Source organism: Mus caroli, unplaced genomic scaffold, assembly GCF_978045245.1.
Source record: "Mus caroli unplaced genomic scaffold, Mus_caroli_1 scaffold_10, whole genome shotgun sequence".
Taxonomy (NCBI): Eukaryota; Metazoa; Chordata; class Mammalia; order Rodentia; family Muridae; genus Mus; species Mus caroli.
The window spans coordinates 96,318,366-96,339,073 of NW_028227265.1; the positions used below are offsets into that span (position 1 = coordinate 96,318,366).

At 39.5% G+C, this 20,708-nt stretch overlaps 2 protein-coding genes across 6 annotated transcripts in view; one reads left to right on the forward strand and one right to left on the reverse strand.

Moving 5' to 3' along the window:
• Positions 1-20,708, reverse strand: part of Gtf2e2 (general transcription factor IIE subunit 2) — a 47,015-nt gene that overhangs the window by 15,217 nt on the left and 11,090 nt on the right. For all 5 annotated transcript variants that reach the window (XM_021169635.2, XM_021169636.2, XM_021169638.3 and 2 more), the window contains 3 exons: positions 8,791-8,882; positions 5,296-5,403; positions 3,129-3,311 (listed from right to left, as the gene is read on the reverse strand). In XM_021169635.2, the coding sequence (XP_021025294.1) occupies positions 3,129-3,311; positions 5,296-5,403; positions 8,791-8,882 (383 nt within the window). The remainder of the gene's footprint in view (positions 1-3,128; positions 3,312-5,295; positions 5,404-8,790; positions 8,883-20,708) is intronic.
• Positions 14,038-20,542, forward strand: Smim18 (small integral membrane protein 18). Its single transcript, XM_021169641.3, has 2 exons — positions 14,038-14,150; positions 20,026-20,542. Exon 2 carries the CDS (start codon positions 20,062-20,064, stop codon positions 20,347-20,349), a length of 288 nt encoding a protein of 95 aa, XP_021025300.1. The 5' UTR covers positions 14,038-14,150; positions 20,026-20,061; the 3' UTR covers positions 20,350-20,542.

Sequence of the window (20,708 nt, forward strand, 5' to 3'; positions counted from 1 at the left end):
ATTAGAGTCTACATGCCCCAGGTTGGAGCTTAATTTCTTTCTCCAGTAAATTTCTCTTCAAGGACACTGTCAGACTTCTCAGATATCTGTCAAAGAACAAAAAGGTGTATGTGTGTCTATGTGTCCTTGACCGTGATTGCACAAAGGCAGAATCCAGATGTCAACTTTGGGTATCTTCTTCATCAACTGATCTCCATCTTGTTTTGTGTGACAGCATCTCTCACTGAACATAGGCTGCCTGGCCAGCTGAAGAGCCCTTAAGGCCTACCTGTTTTAATGCATCCTGGAGCTGGAGATACAAGCATGTACTGTTATGTGGGCACTGGGAACCTGAACTCAGGTTCTCATGATTGTACAACAAGCATTTTACTACTGCACAATCTCCTCAGTCCCCCAAATCTCATCTTTTAAAACAAAATTTAAACCAGGTGGTAGTACCACACGCCTTTAATCCCAGCACTCAGGAGGCAGAGGCAGGTGGATCTCTGTGAGTTTGACATCAGCCTGGTCTACAAAGCAAGTTCCAGGACAGCCAGGGCTACACAGAGAAACCCTGTCTAGAAAAACCAAAACCAAAAGAAATAAAAGTGGATAACTTGATCAACAAAATGAAATGTCTACATATAACAAACAAAAGGGAGGAAATCCTCCCAAATGCTGCAACATTTGAACTGTAAGGATATAAAAATAAGCTAGTTACAAAAGCACAAACTCTGGTAAAGTCAGACTCAAACACACTGGTAACGACTAGAAACACTGTGGAAAGAGCAGTTGTTGACCGGTGCTCTTCAGTTATGCAGAACATAAAGGTTCAGGGAATCTTGTAGCATTACAATGTGAGTTAGGTCGGGCTGGAGAGTGCTTACACCAGCAGGTAAGAGCCCTTCTTCAGTTCCAAGCACCCACTTGGTGGCTCATGAGCATTTTAAGTCCAGCTGCAAGGGATCCAACACCTCTTCTGCACTCCACCAGCACAAGGCATGCACACGACTCACATACACAACCTTAGTCAGCCCAAGTCACAAGTCATTATTTGCAACATCTGTACAGGTTAAAATTTGATACTATAAAGTTAAAGTTTAGGATAGTTCTACTTTTGCTAAATCTACACATTAAATCCTGAATATCTCCCAAAAGGCCCCCAGGGTGGCACAGTAGAAGCCTGGTAAGATAAGAAGCCCTTAGACCACCGAGGGAGTGACTCTGAAAAGGACTGTGAGGCCTCGGTCCCTCCTTCCTCTCTTTCCCTTCCTGGGCATTACTATATGTTCCTGCCATAGTGTGCTGTCTCGTAAAACTGAGCATGGACTGAAACCTCTAAAGCCATATTCTAAAATAAACCTTTTTGTTTATAAATCTGATTATATCAATTATTTCACTGTGGTGCCAGAAAGCTGAGCAACAAACTGACTTTGTGAGGAGCAAGTCTGCTGGTGTGCATCTGTTATTCCAGCACCGGGGATGTGACTAGGAGGACCAGGAGCTTAAGGCCAATCATGTCAACTCTTGTCTCAAAAATCAAAAGGCAGCCCTGTGTAGCAGCACACACCTTCAATCCCAGCATTCAGGAGGCAGACATTTCTGTGAGTTTAAGGACAGCCTGGTTTACAAAAAGAGTTCCATGCTGGGCAGAACTATGTAGTGAAACCCAGTCTCCCTCTTCCACTGCCATGCCTCCCCAAAAGACAATTTCATAACCTCGGGCTTTTCCAACTTACATATAAATCAATTAGGAAGATGCAAGGCAAGCTGGATATACAGCTCAGTGATACAGCACTAGCCAAACATGCAATGGCAACAAGCAGCTTTTACAAGTGAGCCTCAAATTTAATCCCGAAAATGTATTCTTTATGACCATAACTTTCACTGCCAACCCCTTAGGACATCAGAACTTGTTAGTTTCAATGCCTCTAGTTCCTTGGGTAAGCATTATCAAAAACTATTGTTGGAAGAGTTTTTATTTCAAATAACAAGAGAAACACTAATGCCTTTTTGAAAAACTTTCTAGAAATCTGAAGAACTAAATCATTATGCGACATAAAAACAAAACAAAACACATGCCTTCCCCCTTCCCCCCAAAAAACCTGTTAACATCACACAAAGGTGATTATTTTCTTTCCTGCTCCGTGGCACCGAACAAAGTGTTTTTTAGTTTGTGGGTAAGTGCTTTGTCTAAATGCAGGTATGTGCACCATGTGTGGGCCTAGTGCACTCAGGTCAGAAGAGGGAGTCATATCCCTGTGAAGTGGAGTTAGACAGTGCTGTGAGTCACCATGTGGGTGCTGGGAACAAACCCAACTGCTAAGCCATCTATCCTTCCAGCTCCACAAAGTTTAAATTTTAACTGGACACTAAAGCCCCATGTATATACAGAATAAAGACTTTAAAAATAACTCCACTTTCTTCCCTCCCCTTTCTTTCCTTCCTCTTCTTCTTTTCTTTTTCTTTTTTTTTCTCCCCCTCCCCTCCCTTTTCTTCTTCTTCCTCTCTCTTCTCTCTCTCTCTCTCTCTCTCACACACACACACACACACACACACACAGAAACCCTGTCTCAAAACACCAAAAAAAAAAAAAAAAAAAAAAACCAGCATAAGAGGCTGGGCATGGTAGCCCACCTTTCATGGTAACCCCACCTTTCAGGGGTAAAGGCACACAGATCTCTGAGTTCCAGGACAACCAGGGCTACATACATAGTGTGGTTTGTATATCCTTGGACCAGGGAGTGGCACCATCTGAAGGTGTGGCCTTGTTGGAATAGGTGTGACCTGGTTGGAAAGGGTGTGTCACTGTGGGGGTGGGTATAAGATCCTCACCCTAGTTGCCTGGAAGTCAGTCTTCCACTAGCAGCCTTTGGATGAAGACATAGAACTCTCAGCTCCTCCTGCACCATACCTGCCTGGTTACTGCCATGCTCCTACCTTGGTGATAATGAACTGAACCTCTGAACCTGTAAGCCAGCCCCAATTAAATGTTGTTTTTATAAGACTTGCCTTGGTCATGGTGTCTGTTCACAGCAGTAAAACCCTAACTAAGACCCATAGTAAGACCCTGTCTCAGGAAGATAAAGAAAAAAACCACATTACTAATTCAAATTATAGTTATGATAGAGGAGGAAGAGAAACATTACCTTGACAGCTTTCTGGGAATTAGGCAGTCCCTCTTCTATGTCTTCTAAGAGAATTCCTCCTAGTCCCCGCTGGTCATGGTTGTCTAAAAGCCTAAGCAGGGCCTTCTTATCTTTCAAGTTGTACTTAGGTTTGAAGGCATATTTCCCATCCACTACTTCAATTTTGGGATTGTTGACTAAAGCCTGTAAAAATAACACAATTTGGATATATTTATAAAAAGCAAACCCCATGTCTATGTTTTTAAATTCTAGCATCACCCAACACAGTGGCATACTGAAGAATCTTATGGACATAAGCTAGCAGACCTAAAACACCAGATATCTAGGATCCCAGACCAAGTGAGTCAGCATAGAGTTTGCTTCTTACTTAAAAGCAAATGAAAATTTCATACATTACTTGCATACATTCTTTAAAGAGAAACTCGTTTTATCATAGCTGCTTTGAAGAACGTTTACTTTTTTAGAAGACAAAGTAAGGCTGGAGAGACGGCTCAGCAGGTAAGAGCACTGACTGCTCTTCCAGAGGTCCTAAGTTCAAATCCTATAATCTCAGCAGTTAGGAAGCTGAGGCAGGAGACTACTGCCAAGTGTGAGCCAGCCTGTACTACAGAGTAAGATTTCAGCAAGAAGTAGTGGCACAAACCTTTGACCCCAGAACCTGGGAAGCAAATGGATCTCAGTGAGTCTGAGGCCAGCCTGGTCTACACAGTGAGTTCTAGGGCAGTCAGAACTACACAGTGAGACCCTGTTTCAATCAATCAATCAATCAATAAACAAACAGAAAAAATCACACATACATAAAAAGAATAAAACAAAAACAACAGTCGTAGGCAGGTTCTGCTTCTAGTAACTGGTGACAGCAGACATGACCTTCAATGATTTGAACTAAGTCTAAATAAATGAATAAATTATTACATCTGGTTGTTTAGGGGGTATTCCTTTTTTGTTGTTTGTTTGTTTGTTTGTTTTACTGTAGCCCAGACTTGCTTTGAATTCACTATGAAATTAATGATGCCCGTGATCCTTCTGCTTTTTTATTCCAAGTGCTGGGATTACAGACATGTACCACTACATCCCAGATCACATTTGGTCCACAGATGCATCACTGATCTTGAAGAGTAGTATTCGTTAACATCAATAAACTTTAAAGAAGGTCTAGAGAGATGGCTCAGCAGTTAAGAGCACTGACTGCTCTTCCGAAGGTCCTAAGTTCAAATCCCAGCAACCGCATGGTGGCTCACAACCATCTGTAATGAGATCTGACACCCTCTTCTGGTGTGTCTGAAGACAGCTACAGTGCACTCACATATAATAATAAAATAAATCCTTAAAAAAAATAAAATAAACTTTAAAGAAGCAAATACTCAAGTAGCTGTCATTCATTCACTTGCAAACTGGCACGGTCAGAGACTGTTTTAGGCGTTCTTCAAATGGTATGTATTTATTTAAACATTAACAATCATATTATTTCTCTAAGTAACTAGAAAAAATAACTCATTTATCAAACCACAGAATGCTAATAATGTAATAAAATGGTTTACTGTCCCTAACATCTTAGGCTTTAAATTTTCTAAAGCATATATGCAATATATAACTTGTAAGTATATAAGATTATGAGTTTGACAATTCAAAATACTATTTATGACAATGAAAAATCGGTACACAGACTGTAGTCTTAGAGGACCTTCTAAAACATAAATCAAATTATATGGAAAACAACAGCCAAACAAATTATAGAAATATGTACATTTAAATTCAACCAAGACTATACATCAAGTCTCTTAAGAAAAAGTAAAAAATATTAACAAATTACAGGATTTAAAAAAAAAAAAACCACACTGAGCCAGGCACATTGACTCATGAAGCTAAAGCAGAGTGCACTGAGTCTGAAGTCAACATGGATGACAATATGAGACCTTGCCTCCCACCCACCTTTCTCCTCGCCTCTCTCCCCCTGTCTCACACACACACATGTGCAGACACCCACCCCATCCCAAAATAGTAAAACACATCTACAGTTGAAGATGACTTGACAGTGGACTGTTGTAGCACATGCGGGGCTGGGTTCCATCTCCAGCACCACACTCACCACAAAAAAAGAACTCTGTAGCAGACACAGCTTTCTGTAATGAACTAATGTTTACAACAGTGCTGACACTGCTCTTACCTCCGTCATCAGCCACTGTTTCTGCTTGAGTCCAATGTCTAAGTGCTGTGTCTCATCCAGAATCTCTTCCAACGTTAGAGGATGAGTATCTCCCCGCTGATGTCGTGTCTAGTAGGAAAGTTTTCAAATGCTTTCATAAGTCATATATGAACTAATATTTTCAGGAATATACAACATGTAATATCTGAAACAGTATGAATACCAGGATCAAGAACATGAAATCATACAAAATCAGGTTGATAAAAAATCAAATGATAAACTGAGAAAAAAAAATCAATAACTAAATCAGGTATGAGGGTACACACCTGTAACCCCTAGCCTAATCTACATAATAAGTTCAAAACTAGTAGAGGCTACATAACAACACGAAGATGTGTTGATCTGGATAAGGACAGAGCAATAACACTCCCAATACTGGGGCAAGGCAGACATGTATCTATAAGATTTAGGTAAAAAATATTTCTTTAAAAGACCAATTTAAGCCAGGTCTGCTGGCATAAGCCTACACTCCTAGGTATTTGGGAGGCTAAGGCAGTAGAATTAAGTTCAAGGCCAGTCTGGAAAACTGAATTGAGACCTTGTCTTAAAAAAACTTAAGAGTGAATGCTAGAGACACAACGCAGTGTGTGAAGTACTTTCTTCTTCAATCCCCACACACATGCACATCATGAATTTAGTCAGAAATCAAAGAGAATGCTGGATCTGGGCAGTCCTTGCAATGCTCTCTAGTTTGGGAGAGAAACTGAATATAAGAATAGCAGTGGGGGCTGGAGAGATGGCTCAGTAGTTAAAGAGCACTGACTGCTCTTCCAGAGGTGCTGAGTTCAATTCCCAGCAACCACATGGTAGCTCACAACCATCTGCAATGGGGTCTGATGCCCTCTTCTGGTGTGTCTGAAGACAGTGACAGTGTACTCATATAAATAAAATAAATAAATCTTTAAAAAAAAAAAAAAAAAAGAGTAGCCGGGCGTGGTGGCACACGCCTTTAATCCCAGCACTCGGGAGGCAGAGGCAGGCGGATTTCTGAGTTCGAGGCCAGCCTGGTTCTACAAAGTGAGTTCCAGGACCAGCCAGGGCTATACAGAGAAACCCTGTCTCGAAAAACCAAAAAAAAAAAAAAAAGAGAAGCAGTGGTTTTCATAGTTGTACCTAGAATCTCATACACAAGGCATTCCTCATACGGCAATCTGGAGGGCAGCTCCTGGGACTTTTTCCTTTTTTAAAGACTTATTTATTTATTTTATGTACACTGTAGCTGTCTTCAGACATACCAGAAGAAGGCATCAGATCTCATAAAAGATGGTTGTGAGCCAGCATGTGGTTGCTGGGAATTGAACTCAGAACCTGTGGAAGAGCCGTCAGTGCTCTTAACCGCTGAGCCATCGCTCCAACCCAGCTCCAAGTACTTTTAAAACTTACTTAGACGATAAAAAAATCTCTTTTAGCTACTTTTAAAATTTTTTCTGCCAGGCATGGTGGCACACGCCTTTGATCCCAGCACTCGGGAGGCAGAGGCAGGCGGATTTCTGAGTTTGAGCCCAGCCTCATCTACAAAGTGAGTTCCAGGACAGCCAGGGCTACACAGAGAAACCCAGTGTCGGGGGAGAGGGGGGGAATCTTCTAAAATGGACGAGTTTCTCTACTTCCTAAACAGTTCCAATAATAATCTAACCACCTTGTCTCGGTTTCTGTTTTAAATTGCCAGATTACGATAAATGACCATCTCAGGGTCTCATATACTGAACAGTTTAACCCCATACCTAATGCTCTTGGGTTTTGATTTCAAAGTTCTTACATCTGTCTTTTCTGTGTGCTTTTTAGTCTGGGGTGTGTGTGTGTGTGTGTGTGTGTGTGCACATGCACATTCATGCTAGCACTTTCTCCCAGGTTCTCACTTCTTGCTGTAAAATCGCTGTGGTGATTTGAATAGTTAGACCCCCATAGACTATGTTTTTGAACGGTTAGCCCATGGGGAATGGCAGTATTAGGGGATGTGGCCTTGGGAGGAAGTATGTCACTGGGGGGAGGACTTTGACATCCTCTATGCTCAAGTTCTGCCCACTATGGAACTCAATCTCCTTCTGTTGTCTTCTAGATCAAGATGGGATAAATAGAACTCTCAGTCCCTCCAGCACAATATCTGCCTGGACGCCGCCATGCTTCACACCATGATGATAATAAACTAAACCTCTGACACTGTAAGCCAGTCCCAATTAAATGTTTGCCTTTATAAGAGTTGCCTTAGTCATGGTGTCTCTTCACAGCAATGAACTACACAATCACTGTATCTATCTCAGTTCCCCTATAATGCTCCTTGAACTTTTCACGGTTTTTGGTGAGCAATTAAAGCAGTCTATTACAAGCTTTTTTGATGTTCTATCTACCTATTTTGCATTTGAAGTTAAAGGTGAGGGAGAGGACAACTGACAAAACTTGCCAGTTTACAAGTTACCTTCTATTAGATATGCACATCTGTCCTTTCAAAACACGCCTTAAGGAGGAAGGAGGGAGAAAGGAAGAAGGGAAGGGATACGGCCTACTTCCACTCATAATTTGCAAGGCTTTTTGCGTAAATTCAGGCACATTCAACCTTTTGACATCATGACACAGTAGTCACCTACAAAGTCCATACACCAGACCTTGCAACAAAGATAAAACAACAACATTCATTTCCATGTGGGATGGATGACTGGTCTATACAAAGCAAACAACCAACCTATCCTAACCAACTTTATCAGTAATTGCAAAGCAGCTCAAATCAGAAGGTTCGCCATCACAATAAATCTGCTAACTTATTTGTATATTACTAAGGAAAGTAAAATTAAAGAGCTAATTAGATTGTAAAGCACTGTCAACTTCCTTCAACTGATTGACAACTCTCCAGGAGGACGGTCCTTCTTGTTAGCCTACTATCAGTAGTAGATTTTAACAATTGTTCTACACATAGGGCAATAGATGAAAGGAACAGTCAAAATTTACTATCATCTGATACTGAGAAATAGAAATTAAAATCTTTCTATTAGAGATCAAGTACAAACTACGAAACTCAAACACAGCCAGCTACGCAGCTTCTAACTCTTCTGCATCAGTGCTTACTAAGGTCTGGACTGATTCTCTAACTTTCTTCTCCAAGCAGAGACCAGTCACCATCATCTGCTTCAAGTATGTGTTCATTTGCTCAGATGAATAGAGAAAATATCTTGAAAAAGCATTCCATTCTATTGCTTGGGCAGATGGTGAGCTTAAGTTGTATACTGGACTCTAACGTCAACTAGATTTAGTTAAGTGCATTGCTGGAATGCCAGTTTAATAAAGGACAAAAGGCTGTAAGCATTACATCTTTCTTGACGTATACTCAACATAAAATAACCTACAGACTAAAATGCATAATTTACTAACTCCTGGCTCTGTTATATAAACGTCTAGCTTCTGAACACCCAGCTCTAATTCCCCTTCAGTCACACAGAAATGACTCGTTATGTAAGTACTTACTTTCATATAGTTCACAATCTTAGCCAGAACACCGAACTTATACCCAGAGCTTCCAGACAGAGCTTTCAAGTTAAATGATCCATTGTTATGATCTGCAAATGAAGTTCAAATGAATTATTTTAACATTTCATATAATGTGTTATGATTTGAGCAGTGAAAATAAATATTCTTCTTTGAATTTTTTCATCTAATGAAGTCTATCCTGCTTTGTTTTGGCAAAATTCATAAGATTCATGCATGTGCATTGAATTATCAATTCCCACCGCACACCTACCCTTTTTAGAGAGAGGGTCTCATTATGTATATAGGTTAGTCTTTTTTTTTTTTTTTTTTTTTTTGGTTTTTCGAGACAGGGTTTCTCTGTATAGCCCTGGCTGTCCTGGAACTCACTTTGTAGACCAGGCTGGCCTCGAACTCAGAAATCCGCCTGCCTCTGCCTCCCGAGTGCTGGGATTAAAGGCGTGCGCCACCACGCCCGGCTATAGGTTAGTCTTGAACTCACCATCCTCCATCTCAGTTCAAAAGTGTTGGGATTATAAGGTTACATCATACCCTATGCTAAATGTAACTTAAAAGCACTAAAATCTAGCTTGGGAAGGAGAGCGCTGGCAAGCAAGCTCAGGGCCTTGGATAACTCAGGCCCCCTAACACTGGGCTGCAGCACGAGCCCAGACACTGATCCCCTGTGGCTGCTGTCTGTGGGAGACAGGGTCTCACTACGACACCACTGTAGCCGCCAGCTCATGAAGATCCACCTGCCTCAACCTCCTCAACGGGAATTAAAGCTCTGCGCCATCACACCCAAGTCAAAAGACAATTCTAAACACGTATGCCTCATTCCACTCCTACCTTAAACTTGACTAGAGGCCTCCGATAATTAGACGAGAGAATATTATAAACACAAGACATGAGTAATAGTCAGACTGGTATCTATCTCCCTACAATTTCCTCTTCATCTGCCTCCCTTCTTGCCCCTCTCCTCTCAGAAATCCTTATGTGTTGTTTCAAAACATCTACCATTGTGTTGCCTCCCTACAGAAAAAACCCTAATGCCATCTCAGTATCACAAATGCATTTGAGTCACAGCCAGAAGGGTTAAAAATTTCATTATAAATTCAAGAAAAGAATTTCAGAAGCACACACTCTATCAGCACGCTATCAGATCAGATCTACACTTCCACCTGGATGGTCCACAGAGAGAGTGGTTAAATAAGGAAAGACGGGGAAGCTATTTCTGGCCGGCATCCACTCAGTAATAACCATTTAAACAAAAGATTGCATTAGAACAACCACAGCCAAATACAACAATTGTCAGAGATCCAAAACAAGTTTTTAGATGTAATATAATACTCCTTTGAAATTAGTGAAAAGTCTTTATTGCATGTTTCCTTTCTTTTAATACTAAAATACAATGTCCTTTGAAATTTTCCCTTAGAAATAGCCTATCATTTTGAAAAAAGTAACTCAATTGGCACATTAACGTATACTATGTTCCCAAACTAGCAACACTAAAAATGTATTACTGCCAGCACTTGGGAAGGCCAGCCTGGTCTACAAAGCCACCACCCTCCCCCCACCAAAAAAAAAAAAAAAGAAGAAAAGACTGCCTTATTGATCTTACTGATCTGCTGATCTGCCTTTACTTACACTGCTTCAAAATCCAGGGGTGGTAGCATAATTATAATCTTAGAACTTGGTAGGCTGAGGCAGGAGGATCACAAAATAGGAAGTACATGGAAGGGGACAGAGAGGAAAGAAGAAAAGGAAAATGATCTATTATTTCAAAAAAAAAAAAAAATGGGTATGAGAGATGGCTCAGTGGTTAAGAGCACCGACTGCTCTTCTAAAGGTCCTGAGTTCAATTCCCAGTAACCACATGGTGGCTCACAACCATCTGTAATAGGATCAGATGCCTCTTCTGGTGTGTCTGAAGACAGCTACAGTGTACTTACATATAATAAATAAATAAATCTTAAAATAAAATAAAATATAAAAACAAGACTGTTTGTTGTTCTTCCAGAGGCCATGAATTCAATTCTCAATGCCCACTTCTGGCAGCTCACGACTTGTAACTCTAGCTAGCTCCAAGAAATCTAATGCCCTTTTCTGGACTCCAAGGACATTCACACACACATGGCATACACTCATACAGACATAAAAATTACATAAAAAATATTTTTCGGGCTGGTGAGATGGCTCAGTGGGTAAGAGCACCCGACTGCTCTTCCGAAGGTCAGGAGTTCAAATCCCAGCAACCACATGGTGGCTCACAACCATCCTTAACGAGATCTGGCTCTCTCTTCTGGAGTGTCTGAGGACAGCTACAGTGTACTTACATATAATAAATAAATAAATAAATAAATAAGTAAAAAAAAAAAAAAGATAAACTTAAAAAATATATATATTTTTCAAAAACTGCAGTGTGGGGCTGTGGTGGCGCACGCCTTTCATCCCCGCACAGGCAGAGGCAGGCAGATTTCTGGTTTCGAGGCCAGCCTAGTTTACAGAGTGAGTTCCAGGACAGCCAAGGCTAAACAGAAAAATCCTGTCCCAAAACAACCAAAAAAACAAGCCAAACCAAACCAAACCAAAAAAAAAATATTTTTCAAAATGTTTAAGGTCAGCCGGGCAGTGGTGGCGCAGGCAGGCAGATTTCTCAGTTCAAGGCCAGCCTGGTCTACAAAGTGAGTTCCAGGACAGCCAGGGCTATACAGAGAAACACTGTCTCAAAAAACAAAAAAAAACAAAAAAAAAAAGTTTAAGGTTTTATACACATACACACACACACACATATATAATATATAGCAACTCCAGGGCTAGCCTGGACTACAAAAGAGACTGTCTCAAAAATAATAACATTTGTTCAGTTATGAAATACTAACTATATGGTTATTTTCCCCAAGACGTTTGAAAGACTTAATAATAGTAACTCTCATTGTACCTATTATCTGTCAAACATCACACTAAGTGATTTTCACATTTAATCCTCATTTGGGGGGGGATCGATTTTAGAGGTTTTTTTCTCCTCTTTTATTTATTATGTGGGGGGGAGGTTGGTCTTCCTCAACTGCTTCTCTAGCTTTTTTATTTTTAAATTTTGTCTTATGTGTATGAGTGTTTTGCCTATTACCCCTTGAATGCCTTGGTGCCCCCTGAGGCCACAACAGGACATCAGACGGCTGGAGCTGGAGTTACAGTTGTGAGCACCCATGTGTGTAACCAAACCAAGATCTTCTGGAAGAGCAGCCAGTGTTCTTACCACTAAGCCAGCCCTCCTGCCCCTACATTTTCCCAAACAGGGTGTCTCATGGAACCTGAAGCTCACCAAATGGCTGGCAAGCCCCAGTAATCTTCCTGTAGCCACCTCCTCAGTACTGGGATGCCAGGATCTTTTATTTGGATGCTGGAATCTGAACTTAGATGTTCTTGCTTGCACCATAAGCATTTTAACAAGTCAACCACCACCCTAGCTCTAATTGCTCTCTTTCAAACATACAAATTGTGAAGGTTATAATGAGGCATTGATTTAAATCAAGCTGTAAACCCTGAACACTGCCCTATATAAGATCTTTACACATTATTATTCCATCTGACATAGGCCACTTTGTCAGAACAAAGACATCCATAAATAGACATTAACCTAGGACCTCACAAATCCTAGACAAGGATTCTACCACTGAGCTTAAATTAACCCCAGCCCTATTTTTATTTTTTGTTTGAGATAGTCTCATTAACTTACTTAGTCTGGTGCCGGGGAGATGGCTCAGTGGTTAGAACACTCACTGCTTCTGCAGAGGACTACGGTTCATTCCCAGCACCCACACAGAGGTTCACAACTACCTGTAACTCCAGCTCCAGGGGATCTGACACCTGCCTCCAGCCTCTGGGCACCAGGCACACATGTGGTGCAGACATGCATGCAGACAAAACATCCATAGACATAAAATAATAAGTATTTTTAAAGTTACTTAGATTGCTCTTAAACTTGTGATCCTGCCTCAGACTCCTGAGTAGCTGGATGATAGGCCCGTACTGTTGAGACAAGCATTTTAATTATAATTAGTGTTATTAAATTTATCTTACAATACTGTATTTAAAAAAGAAAAACTGGTAAAACTAAAATTAAAAAATTCACAATATATTACAGTATATTAAAAAGTCCAAACAAATGATCAATTATGAACCACATATGGTTTTGTTTATCACAATGTCCCTAGTACTAAGTCAATGCCAATCAATCAAAGTCAACATTCAAATATTTATTGAATGATTCCTGCAATATAATAAGGGCATTTCTATGAGCTCCTATAGCTAGGAGCTATAGCTCCAGAAACTAATGTAATGACTTACCTATACATTTTTATTTACCTTTACTATGATTTATCTATGTATTTATAGAGGTTATAAATAATGATTTATCTATAGATATAAACAATATATAGATAAATAGATTATATATATCAAGGAATTACCCAATCTCCCACTGGTTTGTTTGTTCCACTGATTGATTTTTGGTGGGGTTTTGTTGTTTGTTTGAGACAGGGTCTCAGTATGTAATCTGGAACTCACTATACAGAACGGGCCAGCTTCTGCCTCTCAATGTTCGGATTGCAAGTGTGCACCACCATGCACAGCTCTTACTAGTCCCTTAATTAAAAGTAAATCTTGATTCTGCTATGATTAGGCCAAACTCTTTTCACCATAACTAAAAATAATGAACAGCTAAGCCAGTTGGACTAGACCCAATTAAAAACATAAAAGCTGTCTATTATCTTAAAATTTAGAAAAAAAATTACCCACCTAAATTAACTCTACTATAACTAAAAAAACTAAAATATTACTTTTCTCTCAAAATTTCTCCCAAATACAAGTGTTCATAACTCTAGAACATATTGAAAAAAAACAGTTTTATTTTTAAGCTTACTTATGAGATTTTATGCACATTTCCTGCTAACATTTTACTAAAGTGGTTAACCTGAGCAGTTGTTTCCTAGGTAACTACCTCTAGAGACTATGTTCTAGCCTTAGCACTACACTGTTCACAGCGAGATGTTAAATTTTATAGAGGGGGAAAAAAATTAGGAAATCAGCAACTGTTCCCATGTGAAAAATTAGCTTCAAGACAAAACAAACAAACAAAAAATTTAAAGAGGTGACAGGTGATAGCTCAGACAACCCTATTCAAGTTTATGAATGATCTACTCCTCAGGACGGCAGGACTTATGCAAATGAGCACAGAGGAAACTGTCAGCTGCATTATACGTCGGACCAATAGAAGCACAGCTCCATCTTGGCTGTGCACCAGACCGCATTACAAACAGACGGTACCATCGCTTCAACAGCATCTTTCCCGACAAGAGGTAGGTTTATTTGATCCTTTTTATTCAGTAGCTCATACCCTTATAAAGCAGTAGGAAAATATTTTACCATGAAAGCCAGAAAGCGCTATGCCTGCTAAAGATGTAAAAACAATGTATTAACCCATTATTTGGTAAGATTTTATCATGAAAATGCCGACTGCCTCATGCTATTTGATAAGCATCCTTACCATCTGTGCCTTAATGGAAATTCATTACATTTCCTACCAGTCTGACCTCCACCCAGACCTTAAGTAGGACAAAAGCATTGGATGTTTAACCTGAGTCTTTGCTAATTTCATTTTCTCAAAGCAAATTTATTTCAGCAGTCTGGTCTGTCTTAACAAAGGATGTTTCTCAAAGGAAAAAAAATTTAAAATAGCAAAGCCTTTGGCTAAAGCTTCCTGATTATATGTACAAATTATATTGGCTGGTAAAAAGCAGTTACAAGAAAGCTTGTATATCAACAAAGGAGAAGATAATTCAAATTATTTATATTTGACTTTGAGTACTAATGTAGAGAAAGCAAAGAAAATGCCAGTTATAATTTTTATATAAAAAATTTTAACATGTATCATTATGTGAGTCATATTATATTGTAAGCAGAGATAATTTATAAGTCGTCAGATTTCCCTAACATCTTAATTAAAATAATTCCTCACAGTAAAATCTTACAATACAAGCCATGCTATCAAACAAAAATCTTTTAAAACGTCCTTAAATTACAAGCCACACAAAAATGTAAAGTAATTAGGTTACTGTTAAACTGGTACTGATACATACAAATTCAGTCTTTTTGATAAAGTACATCTTAAATTAAATGTGTCCTAAGGAGAGCGGCTAAGGTAGAACAGCGACTCTCCTCAGTACAACTACTTTCCCAGCTCATAATCATGCAAATTCGTGCACACAGCATGTGAAGATGTGAGTCCTGCTTGGTAGGTGCTGGTTCAGCAAGTACTTAACAATCGAAATGTCCAACCCTCTCCTTCACCTGGACGCTAAGTGTATTTACTCTTAGTTCTTTTATTTTTAACTTCTGCTCTTCATAATTTCTGTTCCTTCTGGTTCTTAGCATTCAGGTTACACAGACAGATTACCTCTTCAAAAACTCAAAAGGTTGCTGTAACAAGATACTAGACCTCTCAAGTTCGGCACAGCAGGTTAATTACCTAGAAACCATTCTGCTTACCATACAGTATGGGAGCCAAGTAATATAAAAATAACTAACAATTAACAGTTAATTTACAGTTTAAAATTTCAAATTGCCTTAAGATTCATTAACAGACTACATTTTCATAGTCTATATCTATTATTAGCATACATGGAGGTTCATCATCTTTCAAGTATACCTTATCTCAGAGTCTCAGAGTCTGAACTCAATTAGTGGTTCTATAATTTAAAGGGTAGTACAATTAACTGATCATATTTCAAAGTGATGTGCTTAAAAGTGCCAGAGAATTTAATTTACCAATTTTCATCATAACTAGAGCTAAATCATAATTTCTAATCTGGTGATCCAGGATCACAAAACCAATCCCCATAAATATCCTACTGGGGCCTTTTGAAAATGATAGAAAAACAGGTACAAGGAATATAGCAAAAGTAACATAAAACAAAACCTAACTAAAAATATGATTTTCGCTGGGCGTGGTGGTGCACGCCTTTACTCCCAGCACTTGGGAGGCAGAGGCAGGCAGATTTCTCAGTTCGAGGCCAGCCTGGTCTAAAGAGTGAGTTCCAGGACAGCCAGGGCTACACAGAGAAACCCTGTCTCGAAAAAAACCAAACAAATAAATAAATAAATAAATAAATAATAATAATAATAATATGATTTTCTTTCAAGCTTCCCATTTCTATAATAAAATTATAAAGGGGGATCCACAAAGTACAGACTGTTATTGGTTGTATTTTTAATCAGTTTCTCCCAGTTTTTATAACATGCTTACAGCACTTCCTTTATACAAATTTAATTTTAATTTGAAAAGTGTAGTCCAGATGGACAACCGCATGGTGTACTTCTTTCAGGTGCTAAGTACACCAAATCCATTGCCATAAGATGTAGTCTTTACCTAAAAACTAACACACACAAAGCCTACTGGAGCTTTTCTATACTTTGGAGCAGCACACACTTAACTGAAGGGACAGTGAGGCCTGCTATACAAGTTTACTTGTTTCGGGTGTCCAGAAGGGAACTAAAGCAACACTGTTTTGAATTCCCATCAGCTTCAACACTGTGCACAGTGGCAAAGTGTCATAGCACATACATAAGTATTTAATAGATGACTTGATTACAGCTTCAGAGGTTAGTCCATTATCATCATGGTGGGGAACATGGCAGCATGCAGGCAGGTACTGGAGCAATAACTCAGAGTTACATCCTGATCCACAGGGAAAGAGCCTGGCTGGGCCTCGGAATGTGCTATTGAAACCTCAAAGCCCACCTCCAGTGACACACTTCCTCCAACAAGGCCACACCCCCTAACCCTAATCATGACACCCCTGGAGACTGGAATAGCTGACTAGATGAGCACATGGGGAACCGTTCTTACTCAAACCACCACTCGTGTGCACTCCTTCTGAAACTGCTTACACACTTTCAGCAAAACACAGTAAACATTCTGTTACTCCATGGTCACTGCAAATCATGTATGAATGTTCATATGTAACGAAAGTACACTGTCTAGGGTCAGTAGATAAGACAGTGACAGAGTGCTCCCCTAGCCCTGGGTTTGATAGTTTCCTGAAATCCGAGTCTTTCTATCCATCATTATTACCTCTGTTCTTCAAAAAGAATCTGAAAACTCATTTATGTTAACATAAAAGCAACTGTGACAATCTGTGGTCTCCTTGCAAGAATATTCACATTATACTATTTTAAAGTCACATGGGAAGTCTGCACAAGCATGTGCCTTTACTAAAAAAGCCAACACATACACACACACATACACACACACACACCTACATTTTGTCTCTATGTAACCAGGTTTCTGAGTACTTGTACATTTGCATCCATACTGTTCAGACTCAAGACACTGACAACACAGACGTGGGGTAACAGCCTACGGGGCATCCACATCCCACAAGAGGCATCACTTAACACTGCATTATAAGGCAATGGTACCATAAAGCCCAAGGCAACTGCTGGTTCTTTCCCATAAGCATGCATTCCACAGGGTCTGCATCAGATGGGGTCCTACAACTAAAAGGGGAAATGGACCCACAATCCCATTTTCTCTAGAGGAATCTCACTGGGGAAACAGAGCACTCTAGGACGAGCCATGCTCAGCAGTAGGTGGCCAACACAAAATGAACTCAAATGACATCCTTGCAGGTTTCTTTGGTTCATAATGTTAGGTCAGGGCTTTATTTTTTAACCTTACAAGTCCTTTGCATAAATATTATAGCTTCTAGTTTTGTTTTTATGAGATCCCTGTATGTGCAGATGGGTGTGTCTCTGTATTTGTTTCTTGTGCTATTTCTTTGGCTCTTCTTCTTGTTTGGCTTTTCTGTACTACTGATTTGTTTTTGTTTTATCTTCTTTTTATTATCACTCTTTAGATGATTATTTGTTTTCTAAGGAGAGACAGAGGAGTGGAACCAGATGGTAGGGTATTGGAGAAGAACTGGGAGGCATATGGGGCTGGGAAACTATAATCAGAATATTGTATGGAAAAAATCTATTTTAATTAAAAAAAAAAGGAATGTACTCTCAAGGGAACAGTTCAAGGATAAGGTAATTTTGAAACCCCGGGTCTAGAGATATAGAATGAAAGTAATGAAATGCACCAGGAGTGACACGCCTCGCCTACTGACAAAGAAACTTTATATGTTCCTCAACTAACAAAAGAAATCCAACTGCATTATCACCCATTGAACCTGTGGTCTCTCACTGAAGAATGAATAATAACCATGCACCACCATAAGACAGAAGTCTTAAATACAAACAGAACAGGTATTTAAGCCTTTACTTTTGGCTTTAGATAATGAATCTAAGCCTTCAAAATATAGGAAGTAAGCAAGAGGCTAGTCAGAGAGATGAAATTTTGTAAAAACAAACTTGATTTAGAACAGAAACTAAAACCTTATGTAACATAACTATAAAATTTAAAATTCTGTTTTACTAAGACGACCAAGAAACATAACCAATATGAACTCACAGTTTGGATGTGCACACACCATGCTTGTATTTAGAAACAGTCTCAATCTTTTAGAAATAAGTACTGAAAGCCAGGCAGCGGTGGCACACACCTTTAGTCCCAGCACTCAGAGAGGCAGAGGGAGGCAGATCTCTTTAAGTTCAAGGCCAGCCTGGTCTACAGAGCAAGTTCCAACACAGTCAGAGATACACAAAAGAAACCCTGTTTAAGAAAGAAAGAAAGAAAGAAAGAAAGAAAGAAAGAAAGAAAGAAAGAAAGAAAGAAAGAAAGAAAGAAAGAAAGGAAGGAAGGAAGGAAGGAAGGAAGGAAGGAAGGAAGAAAGAAAGAAAGAGCAAGCAACCAAACAAAAGATAAGTGAATTATTTCTACATAAATAATGTCTAGGAGTTGCTTTGCAATGACGCATGTGACAGAAGCAAGTGGGTAACTACAGAGTGTCCATCGACTGATAAAGATGTAATATGAACACGCAGAGGCTCATTACATGCTCCTTTTTGCTTTTTTGAGACAAAGGTCTAACTATAAAGCTGAGACCCATCTGGAACTCCAGATTGTAGCCTAGGCTGCCCACAAACTCACATTCTTACTGCTTCTGTCTCCCAGGTACCTGGACCACAGGCATGTACCACGATGCCAAGGGTATTATACTCTTATGTACTATGTTGACATTTTCTTTACATAAAACATACACATAAAAGACATCTCTACAATTTAGAAAAACGACTTGGCACTTGGGAGGCAGAGGCAGGCAGATTTCTGAGTTTGAGGCCAACCTAGTCTACAAAGTGAGTTCCAGGACAGCCAGGGCTACACAGAGAAACCCTGTCTCAAAAAACAAAAAACAAAAACAAAAAACAAAAAGAACCAAGGAAGTAGCCTATTTGTATAAAAACAGAAATTTAACTCAGTAGCTTTTTTGATGAAATTAATAATTGACACTTCTTGAAGGGTTTAATTTGTCTACTTTTTTAAAAAAATTGCATTTTTACTCATGGGAAAAGACTAGTGCACATGTCACAAGGCAGATCTCAGACATCAAATTCAACTCATTAGGCTTACACCTGCAAGCATCTTTACCTCCTGAGCCACCTTGCCAGCCCTAAACTCAGCCCCGGGTCACTTACGTTTGTGAAATAAGGCTATTATCGACATAGTTAATGCTCTCAACAGTAACATCGCTTCACAGGCAAGTTTATTTTATCCTCATTCTGAAAGCTGGCAGTATTTGGCTTTTCTTTTTCTGTTATTTTATATCAACTACAATTTCTAGGTTCAGATCAAAGTTAACAGAAGTGGCAATAGGAGACAAAAACACCCTAGCCAAAGAAGGGAAGGAGAGCCTAGAAGGGAACGGCAAGACTCCTTCCCATGGTCAAAGGTAATTGCTCACTGACCACTGCAATAGCCAAGCTTTAAGCTGGCAGCTCTTCCCTTTGTTAGCTGTAAATTCCATAAGCAAATCTTGTGTGTGTGTGTGTGTGTGTGTGTGTGTATCCCAAACACAAATATTATATAATAAGTGAAATGCATAAAAACTTGAGTATAATAACTAATTGTAAAAACACAAAAGAAAATTGCATGTATTTCCATCATTGATTTTGTTAGACAGTAAGTCCACAGTGACTGTATAAATTTACTAAGAAATTTCAGAGCTGAGATCTGAAAGCACCCGTCTGGTAGTCTGGTTATATACATATTCATTTTCTCCCATGGTGCAGATTCCAAACAGGAGTACAGGAACTGGAGTCTCAAGAATGGCTTCCGGGCACTGGAATGAAACCACCACCTCTGTTTACCAGTACCTTGGATTTCAAGTCCAACAGATTTACCCTTTCCATGACAACTGGAACACTGCCTGCTTTGTCATCCTGCTTGTGTTCATAGTGACTGTGGTGTCCTTAGTTGTGCTGGCTTTCCTTTATGAGGTACTTGACTGCTGCTGCTGTGCAAAGAACAAAACCGTGAAGGACTTGAAAAGCGAGCCGAGTCCTCTCAGGAGTATGATGGACAACATCAGAAAACGTGACAGTGAGGTGGTCTAGCCTTCCACTGGAGATAAACAAAAGCTTTCAAAACAGTCTCTGTCTCTTCTGGGAAAAATGAAAATTTCCTGAGGCCAAACTATTACAAAACTGATCTGACTTGAATGGCTAAAAGATTTCTAGTAGAAAAGAAACCATGTGAAATGTGCACTCTTGTGTATGTATCCTCATTAAATATGCAGTCCATAATGTGAACTTACCAGTCTACTTAATACAGCAACTCGAAAACTAGAGGAGCACCCACAGCATGCACCACTGGCAACACTGAGCCGCAGCTTGCAGGCAGACAATAAAAATGAAGCACAACTAACAGCTAAAATAAGTCACTTAGGCAAGGCCACACAGATTAAAAAGTAGTA

Excerpts from the sequence above, each read along its gene's own strand:
- Smim18 (XM_021169641.3), top strand. The coding sequence starts at position 20,062 with ATGGCTTCCGGGCACTGGAATGAAACCACCACCTCTGTTTACCAGTAC.